The sequence below is a fragment of the Geospiza fortis genome, unplaced genomic scaffold, assembly GCF_000277835.1.
Source record: "Geospiza fortis unplaced genomic scaffold, GeoFor_1.0 scaffold112, whole genome shotgun sequence".
Lineage (NCBI taxonomy): Eukaryota > Metazoa > Chordata > Aves > Passeriformes > Thraupidae > Geospiza > Geospiza fortis.
The window spans coordinates 14,445-24,643 of NW_005054298.1; the positions used below are offsets into that span (position 1 = coordinate 14,445).

General features: G+C 43.5%; 1 protein-coding gene across 4 annotated transcripts; it reads left to right on the forward strand.

Moving 5' to 3' along the window:
* Positions 1-103: 103 nt before the first annotated feature.
* NMI (N-myc and STAT interactor) lies at positions 104-9,946 on the forward strand. Of its 4 annotated transcripts, none has more exons than XM_031056992.1 (11): positions 104-162; positions 258-366; positions 1,941-1,991; positions 3,277-3,354; positions 3,631-3,777; positions 4,716-4,823; positions 5,292-5,466; positions 5,936-6,042; positions 6,153-6,348; positions 6,930-7,036; positions 8,402-9,946. In XM_031056992.1, the coding sequence occupies exons 3-11, from the start codon at positions 1,947-1,949 to the stop codon at positions 8,621-8,623; spliced, it is 1,185 nt and encodes a 394-aa protein (XP_030912852.1). In that variant the 5' UTR covers positions 104-162; positions 258-366; positions 1,941-1,946; the 3' UTR covers positions 8,624-9,946. The 4 variants fall into 4 exon arrangements, with proteins under 4 accessions (XP_030912852.1, XP_030912864.1, XP_030912862.1 ...); XM_031057004.1 differs by having other exon boundaries at positions 4,716-4,814; XM_031057002.1 differs by having other exon boundaries at positions 4,719-4,823.
* The last annotated feature ends 253 nt before the right edge of the window (positions 9,947-10,199 follow it).

The window sequence follows — 10,199 nt, forward strand, 5'->3', positions numbered from 1 at the left end:
CGGCCGGCCGGCGGCGGCGGCAGCCCCGGCCGTGTTCCCCAGCCCGTCCCGGTCCCGGTCGTGTTCCCCAGCCCGTCCCGGTCCCGGTCGTGTTCCCCAGCCCGTCCCGGCCGTGCCCCCCAGCCCGTCCCGGTCCCCGCCGCGTCCGCCGGGAGCCGAGCGGTGAGGGAGGCCTTAGGTCCCTTGGAGGAGTCGCGGATAAACCAAACAACTATTGTTCATTTCTGCTTTCACTTTCCTTTTTTTCCCCCCCACAGAAAACTGTACAGAAGTCTCTGAATTTTGGTTGTTCGAGCCAAACCAGAAAGGGATTCCGGGATCCAAAACCCCAGTTTCAAGCCACGGCGGTGTCGGCTCAGAATCAAGGTGAGGATTCCCAGGTGAGAGGGTCAGAGCTGCCTGGATGGGTCGGGAATTTGGGCTGCTCCTGCTGGGATTTCAAGGTCAGACCTGTGGAGTATCCAACTGTGAAAAACGCCAGTCACTTGTTTTTAAAATTTTAGAAGTTTTATAGTAATAAAATGGTTGTAAAAGTAGTAATACAATTAGAGTAATAATAATTTGGACAATTTGAATTAGGACAATATCAGACAATAAAAACAAAGAGTTACGGACGTCCGGGTACCTTTTCTGGGCAAAATAAGTCCGAAAAAGGACCCACGTTAACAGAAGATTAACCCTTAAAAGCAATAACCTGTTGCATATTCATACATCTCATACATGATGCATAAATTCCATTCAAACACAGGATTCTGTCTGGTCATCCTCAACTTCTTCCTCATAATCCTAAAGGCATCATCCTGCCCAAGCGAGGCGGGAAGAAGTTCCTTTCTCCTGATAATGGAGCAATAAATTCTCTTTCTCTGAAAGATTTAGGTGTCCCGTGGCTGCTATCTCAGTGCGAGTCCTTTCTTTAGGAAAAAAGTATCCTCCATAGCATAGTTTCTATTTTAACATTTTCTTATAACCTAAAACTATATTTAACACACTACTTAAGAGAATTAATACAGCATTACTTTCTAACACAACACATATAATATTCATTTCAATATTTGCGAAAAGCCAATCATAAAATACACATTTTTCGCACAACCTAAACCTTAGAGGATCAAACCTTGCCCCGGCAGCCACAGATTGTCTTGGGAGCCTCTGCACCTTGGCATCTCCTCCTGATCAGTAGCCTGGGAGCTTGCCCAAATTCCTTTTTATCTGTGTCCACAAAATGCTATGGCAAGAGATTTCAAATTTTAAATTACATGTTGTGTGAAAGTGTTTCCATTTGTGTTAAGCAGGTTTTGTAGAATCCTAGAATGGTGTGGGGTGGAAGGGACATTTAAACTCATCCAGTCTGCCATGGGCAGGGACTCCTTCCACTGCCCCAGGCTGCTCCAACCTGGCCTTGGGCACTGCCAGGGATCCAGGGGCAGCCACAGCTGATCTGGGAAATCCATTCCAGCTCCTCCCCACCCTCCCAGAAGGAATTCCTTCCCAATATCGCACCCAAATCTCCTCCTTCCCAGTGGGAGCCATTCCCTGGCTCCTGTCCCTCCATCCCTTGTCCCCAGTCCCTCTCCAGCTCTCCTGGAGCCCTTCAGGCCCTCTCTGAGGTCCCCTTTTCTCCAGGCTCTCAAGCACAGAACACACAGGCTGTTCCCAGGTGTGTGACAGCACAGATGCAGCATAAAGGGAAATACAGAACTACCAGAGCAGCAAAATTGAGTTGTGCACCGCAGAATTCCTCACATCTGTCTCTGGCTTTTATTTCCTTGTAAGGAAGGAGGCTTCAGATATCCAATATCTGTCACTTTTGCTTATGGAATTACACATTTGTGTTTAAAAACTCAGCTCAGCACAGCTTCTGGTATTCCTGATATTCTGTTGCATTAAAAAAATCCCCAAACAATACACACAATGTTGTAATTTTTTTCCTGGTCCCTCAGGTTTCCATGGATTTTACCAGCCCCCCATTATCTCTCCAAGACAATGGTTTTGTGAGTATTTCCTGATGTGCTGCCTGGGAGTGAAATCTGTATTTGACTTTTGTATCTCTGACTGAATTCTGCTTGTCTCACCTTCTTCCACCCTTTAATACTTGGGACATTCCCCATTTCCACCTCCTGTTTCCATTGGGAGAATCCCATTCCCAAGATTCTGCAGCACAGATTTTCCCAGAACTTTCTGTCCTGCCTCTCTTGCTCATCTGTCTTTGTGGAGGATTTTAGGGGAATTTCCCTTTTCCTGAGATTCAGCTCCAGCAGTGCACAAGTGGTTTGGATGAGACTTTCCCTGGCCTTTCTTGTGTTTTCTTGGTTATTTTTTTTCCTTCTTTCAGGATGTGTGAAACCATCTTTTTAGTAAAACATCCTTTTTCTTATTATCTTCCAGCTGTTGGCACGTGCATCCTTTTCGTTCCCTGCACTCAGTCCCTGGAGTGAATGAATATTTTTTCCCATTGTAACTAAGACACAGATGCTTAATTGCTTAATTTGAAACTACAAGAAATACTTTCTGTTTTATTATTTTTAGGGAATACCCAGCATTACCAAGAGAACTGACAAGATCATCTAATTCAGATTTTTTCCATGGATTATCTAATTTAGGCCTTTTGCTATTCCTAAATTTCATGGTTCCCATTCAAGCTTTATGTAATCTTCAGTAAAAAGGGAGACAATATTTCAGCAGATCCTTTTGGATTTTTTTTCCTGCAGAATATTGCAGCCATAGAAACAAATCAGAGCACAGATTTTCTCTCTCTTTGGGCTTTGTAGTTTCCCTGCCCTTGTGAACTTGTGCCCTGAATTTCAATTATGAAATGGTTCTTTTATCACCTTCCTTGATATTACCTTTTATTGTCCAATCTCCCTGAGCTTGGAAGATCAAAATCCCATTTTCACTTTTATTTTTTTTTATGGACACCTCCTCCTGGAGGAACTGCTGAGAAAGCACAGAGCTAAACATTTGTGGGTTTGAGGGGCTTTGTTCTGTGTGGAAGAACATGGAGACAACTTGATTTATTATTTAGCTAAATATTAACCTGTGCATTTTAGCAGTTAGATAATTAGTAAATAATAATGACTGGCCAGTAATTCACAATTTCATCGATTTTTGTCCTGTCCAGCCATTAAAATAATTCAACAATTTGACCTAAGTGAATGATGTTTTAAATTTTTTTGGTTAAAGTTTTTAATTTTTTAAAGATTGTTTCAGAATTGTTTGGGGTGTCTCAGTTGTTGGCCAACAGAGGAGAAAACCAATGTGTTCCTCTTCTGTCTGCAGAGTATGGTACCCACTGATCCACTTGGGACATCCCTGGAAGAGATGGAAAAACTCAAGAAAGAGCTGAGGATATGGAAGGCAAGTTGTGTAGAGCACATGGAATCATGGAAATTTGCTGAAATACAAAGATTGGTGCATCCTTCTAAAATCAGATCAAATCCCCCAGATTTATAACATCTTTAATTTGTTCTGTTCTTCCAAGCTTTGTGCTTGTGTTGGTGGCACTCTTGTAAGTTGAATATTTACCCAAAGTGTTAAAAATTAATGAGTACAAAGGGCTTACTCAATGTTTTGTTTGTTCCTCTAGAAATAAACCTTTAAAACATTGAAAATCTTCTTCTTTTTGCTCTGCAGATAAGAGTTGAAGATGTTGAAAAGGTAAAAGATGACTTTATTTGCGCCAAGGTAAGAGCAGACGCAGAGTGTGACAGAGCAGAGAAGAAGCTGACGGAGCTGAAGGAGCAGGAGAAGCAGCGTAAGGACAGAATCACCAGCTGTGAGGTGTGGAGGGGGCTGCTGCTGTTTGCAGGCTTGGGAGGGAGCTGTGGGGTGGGAAAATGGGAGGAACATTCCCAGTTTCAGTGGCAGGCAAAGAGACAGTGCAAGAAACTGAATCTGTTTTGGGATGACAAAAAATAACCTGACAAAACCAACCTTCCTCTTCCAAGGTTCTCCCCTACGGATGAGTTTCAGGTCTGGGTGAAGGGGATGAAACCCATGGGGTGATTCCACTGCTTTGCCAACTGCCTGCTCTGTGAGAGGTCACAGCTCCCAAAGGATCAGCATTTCTTAAGTGCCAGTGAGCTGGCCAAGAGCCAGGGCCTGACTGAAGAGGGATTTTCCTTCTGAACTGCTGGGTTCCAGAACCCCTTGGTTCATTCCCTCAATATTCCACGTGCAGGAGCAGCAGAAGGTTCACAGGCTGCCAGGGAGGTGCTTCCAGTGAGCTTTGGTGGATCACTGGTGAGAAATTATAGCTTCAAGCCATTACAATGTAATTAGTAGCTTAAACACACTCAGGTTGTGGGGAGATTTTCTGAAAGCTGATTTTGGTTCTTTAATCACAAAAGTTTGGATTTGTACCTAGGAAAGGTCATGATGGCTTTGGACTTCAGCTGATGGGAAGTGCTGCAAGTGTCTGCAGCGGTTGCTGACTTCCCAGGAGCCACCTTGTGATGGTGGCTGGCTGGAGCTGACAGCATCTGCTCTGTTTCCTTCTCATCCTCTCACATTCCCTGTCCAGGAAATCCTGGATTTGCTCACAGAGCTTTGTGTCCAAGCAGGATTCCTTGTTCTGGAGGAATTATGGAGCAGACAGGAGGAAGGAGAAGGATATGATGAGGGAAGAGCAGCAGCATGGCAGAAACTGCCCAAATGTTGCTGAAATCTATTTCTGTCTTTATTTGTTTGATTTTGCCTTTCGTCTTTTTGGCCTGTAGCAGGAACTCTTGCTGCTAAAGCAAGAAAACACTGAGCTGAAAAAGGAGATTGAAAAGCTCAAAGAAGACCTGGAAGAACACCGTTCCCAGGATAATCCGGTAAAGGAGGTGGAGTATTTGGATATTGGTCTTTTAGGAGAGCAGATTTTTATTTTCAGAGAATGGTTTGGGTTGGAAGGGACTTTAAATCCCACCTCGTTCCAACCCCAGGGACACCTTCCCCTATCCCCAAGCCCTGTCCCAGCTGGCCTTGGACACTTCCAGGGATCCAGGGGCAGCTGCTCTGGGAAACCTGAGCCTCCCCACTGAATCTGTCCCTCTTAAAGGCTGCTGGGGCCACTTGTTCAGCATTTGAACCTCTACAAATTCCAATATGAAATAAACCTGGAAGTTTCTTATTTTTCCTGGCAAGCCAGTTTGAAGCAGGGAGAGGATATGGAAATAAATCCAAGAGGTACTGGAAGTGTGAGAGGAATGAAAGCAAGCAAACATTGATTAAATGGAAGGCAGTGGAATCAAAGATATTCATAGCATTGGTAATATTCAAGTTTTCTTTTTCTTGTGTCAATTCTAAAGTTGGAGATTACAAAGAAGGTGGCAGAAATGAAGTTGAAGTTCACTCACCTGGAAGAGATGAAGGATCATGGGGCAAATGTGGATATGGACACCCACTGTGTTTTTGGGGTGGCCACAAAAACCCCCTTCAGACTCAACCAAAACCAGGCACTGCTGACTTTTGAAGATGAGGAAGGTAGGATGTGTATTTCAATTATAAAATTAATGTCTCATGTATTTCACCTGGTAGTGGTGTTGTTTTCCCCCCAAGGGTGTTTTGAATGGAACAGGAAAAAATCTTGTGTTAATATTTTATACAATAAGAGCATCTTTCATCAGCTTAAAAGTTCTACTAGTCCCATTCAAAATCTATTTTTATATGTATAAGTAATAATATATTTGCTATATTTATTGTATATTATTCTAATAACATTGTTTGTTGTTCATTGTTATTAAAGATGATATAATATTTTGTTATTCTATTATTTGGCCTGAGTAAAACCACAGAGATTTTATGGAAGTAGACATGGATGCTTGGGATCTGTTACCTCATTATTATTAATTTCTCTTTTGTTGATGCAAAGGGAAATTTTTTTTAAGAGACTGGGGAATAATTTGGGGTTTATAAGGATTGAACAAAGCTTTTCTTATCTGATTTCCCTCAGTTGCCCAGAGGCTGACAAAGATGAGCAAGCACTGTGTGAACCTGGACAGCAGAACAGCAAATGTGACAGTGAAGCCTTTTGAACTCGACATGGGATTCCAGTTTGAGGTAAACAGCTGAAATATGCAATTCTCAAAATCTGAGCTCTTTAAAAGCTTTAGGTTCTTTTTTTTTCAGTGTTTTCAGTCACAAAGTGCACAAAAATTTGATATTTTTAGCTCCACGTCACTGTCTCTGGAAAGAAGATCAACGTTTCAGACATACCTGAGCTTCCTATTCCTGAAGATTGGATGAGAGACAAACTTGAGCTGCATTTCTACAAAACTGAGCAGGCAGGAGGAGGAGGAGAAATAGAGAAAGTGACCTACAACAAGGGGTCTGGGACAGGTGTCATCACATTCCTCAAACCTGGAGGTAGAGTCTGGAATATTTTCTTGTCCAAATTCAGGCCCAGTTGTCCATCCTGGGTTCCATTCTGGGGTCACCACTGAGTTATGCAAACTCTTCCCACAGGGAGCTGATGGATCCCCCAGGGATGTGGGGAAATAAAGCAGTTTTTCATCACATCTTTTGGAGCAAACAGTTTGTGAGCTTTTCTTTCAGAACTTTTCCAGAAAAACCCTGATTTTTCCCCTCTGTGTTGCCAGACACTCATACTGCAAACAGCAAATCAGGAAGATGTGTTTGATTTTAGCTCCTGCTGCAGAACAGTTGGACAGGCATTCCTATTGCCCAGCTGGATGGAATTCCACGATCAATTCCACATCCACTTGGAGCAGCTGCTTTAGATTTACTTCAGAGCTTTGTGGGCATTTCATGATTTTGCTTTTTGTTTTGGAAATGCCAAATAAACTTTTTGCAGAATGTACATAAAGAATCTACAGGTGTGCCAGCCTGCATTAGTTGGATGAGCCTGGTCATTGAAATGTTTATAAAATACTGGTTAAATTATATTAAATAATTAACTGGGTTTTTTTTTTCTTATTCTCTTACAGCAAGCTACAACTTTGTGCGATGTACTAAATACCCTTTCTGTGCAGAGGAAAGCTGGTTCATCATTTCTGTCTCACCACACTTTGATTTCCACTTGAGGAAGTTTCAGGTAAAAGAATCTACTCCAGGCTGATAGAACAGATAAGTGGGAAATAGGAGGATGGGCAGAATTTTCACTCCTTTTGTGTGAACTTCACAGCCAGTGTGGGTGTGAAATAGGCTGTTGAGTTCATGTGAAGCTGCAATTTATTTTTAAAGGATGTGCTTGTCTTTCCTTGATGGAATTATCTCAGCACTCCCCACACGGCTGTGCTGGGCTGTTTGGGAAGGAGGTAAAGCACAGAGCTCTGCCAGGATCCCAGAGTCCCAGCAAATGCAACATTTGCTCATCCATTCCTTGGTTTTACTCCTCCATTCAGCCCAAACTGTGAGAGCTGCCTCATCACACTCTCCCTCCAGCTGTCTGCTGCCTTAGGAGTAGGTCAGGTCAGAATTGTGTCTATAATTAGGCCTTTGTAATTAAGGCATGGGCTGGAGGACACACAGCTGGTATGGGGCATGTGCTGGCAGGGATTTTATGGGGTGGTGCTGGCAGGAGCCATCAGAGCTCCCCAAATCCAGAGTGTGGCTGCATTAAGGAGTGCAGGACACACCAGTTAAGGTGTGGGCTCAGAATCATGGAACAACAGAATCTCCTGAGCTGGAAGGGACCCACAGGATCATGGATCCAGCTCCTGGTCCTGCACAGACACCCCAAAATCCCACCCTGGGTACCCCTGGCAGTGCTGTTCAAACCCTCCTGGAGCTCTTGAGAATTCCCCGGGGAGCCTGAGCAGTGCCAGCACCCTCTGGGGGAAGAGCCTTGCCCTAAAATCCATCCTAAATCTGCCCTGGCACAGCCCCAGCTCTTGTTCCTCTGTTCCCAGAGGACAGAGATGGGAGCTGCCCCTCAGGAGGAAGCTCCAGACTGGGATGAGTTTCCCCTCACTCTCCTCCAACAAACAAAGTGCCCTCAGCTGCTCCTCCAAGACCCTTCATGGCAGTGTGAATCCAGGGTTCCAGAACCCTTCATGGCAGTGTCAATCCAGAATTCCAGAGCCCGTCTTGGCAGTGTGAATCCAGGGTTCCAGAACCCTTCATGGCAGTGTGAATCCAGAATTCCAGAACCCTTCATGGCAGTGTGAATCCAGGGTTCCAGAACCCTTCATGGCAGTGTGAATCCAGAATTCCAGAACCCTTCATGGCAGTGTGAATCCAGGGTTCCAGAACCTTCATGGCAGTGTGAATCCAGACTTCCAGACCCTTCATGCTGGTGTGAATCCAGAGTTCTGCTCTTTGAGAAATTTCCACTATCTAAAGTTTTCACCTCATCAGAGATCCCAGCCACACCTGAGCAAGGAATTTCATTCCCATCTCTCCCAGTTCCTTTGAGTGCACAGCTGCTCTATAATCCAGGTTTGTTTTTCCTCCCCAGGCACACTGCAAGGTTTCCAAGAAAACCATTCTGCTGAAAGGAGTCCCAGAGGTGGAAGAGGATGAAGAAAGTGTGCAGGACATGATTGAAATTCACTTCCAAAAGCCCAGCAATGGTGGAGGGGAGATAGAGAAAATCAAATACATCTCCAGAGGAGCAGCCTATGTTTGCTTTGAGGAGGATACTGAGAATGCCAGCTCGGAAACCACAGGGGACTCATGAAGTTCTGAGGTTTTGTTCCTCAGGGATTTCTGTAGACATTGTGCTTTAATGCTCTGAAATTGATACTGTAGCAAAGGAATCCCTGTCTTCTGCTTTGTCTCATGGCACTGGCTTTGCACAGGGAGTCAGCAAAACCCCCTGCCTGTGTTACAGATGAAAGGCACAGGCCAAGCCTTCAGCAGCCCCTGAAACAGCTCACATTTTCTGCAACTTTGCTTGTTTTATACCTTGCAGATTTTAAGATACTCCAGGGTGGGATGAGTGGATTATTTCTTACATTCTGGATACAAAAGCCATATTTAATCCCAATCCAAGCCTCCTCCCAGTCCTGCTTTAAATGCCAGAGTTTCAGAAGGTGGCTCTGACACAACTCCAGTCCTGCTGAGGTTGCTGAGTGCCACCAGAACCCAAACACCTGAAAGCACCCTGTAATTTCATAAAAGCCACCTTATCAAATCAGTGATAGAATTAAAATAGAAAATGGGGGCTGCAAACCCAAGAAATTGCACTTAAGAAATGCCCTGGCATTTGCTGCCTTTACCTGTTCGTACCTGCTTTACTGTTTGATTTTAACATTTGCTTCTGAAATTAAATTTTCCTAACTTTTGTTCATGATTTTGGTTATTTTAAACTATTTCAGCCAAGGATTGAGCTGATGCTGTACTTGGTTTTGTAACAGTGCTGCTGAACAGCCCTGAGGGATCTGGTGATCCCAGGCTGGGGCTGGGAGGGCTTGGAGAGAGTAATTTTCCAAGGAGGAATGTTCTTCCTTTTCTGCTCTCATCCTTGGAAAACAAATCCTCCTCCGACCTTGCACTTTGCCATCCTTGGGGGCTGAAATGGTTTGGTCCTAACAGTCTTAACTCCAAATTAAATGAGCCTGACATTGGAAATAATTTATTTTTGGGGTATTTGACATCTTGATGTGCACGGAAAGGAGACGGAATACCTCAGGGATTATTATTCCAGACAAACTCTTAATTGGCAATGGATAGAAGTTGAATATGGAAAGTTAAACGGTTGCAAACACCAGAGTTTATTTTGAATTTGCTGTTGAGTGAGATCCATGTGACTGTAGCACCTCTCACTGTTTAGGGCATGCAAAGGCAGGGATTGGTTACCTGACCACTGTAAAATAATAATAATTATTTCAAACAAAGTAGTGCTGAAGAATTCACAGAAATTGTGCACTTTTGCACTCTCAAAAACTTGGTAAGACCAGACACCTTAAAAAGAGAGGGGGGAAAACCTGAGAAAGGTAAAAAATGCCATTAATTTCAACTGTATCTCACTGATAAATATTGAGAAGTAAATCATTAAAAAGGAAAAAGCTTAAAATTTTCATAAGGTGTGACTCATGAGGAGTAGTGAGAAGCTGCATGTTTTAAAGCCCAGAAAACAAATCAGATTTTTACACTTTAAAGACAATGTCTGTAAATGTCTTGCCTTTGTCCCTGATGAATTATGGCTTGTGATGATTACCCTGTTAAATTTTAAAGCAGCAATGGTGCTTTAAAGGCTGGAGACTGGTTTTAATGATGAAAAATAAGAATAAAGTGTCAGTGATGTGTCTATA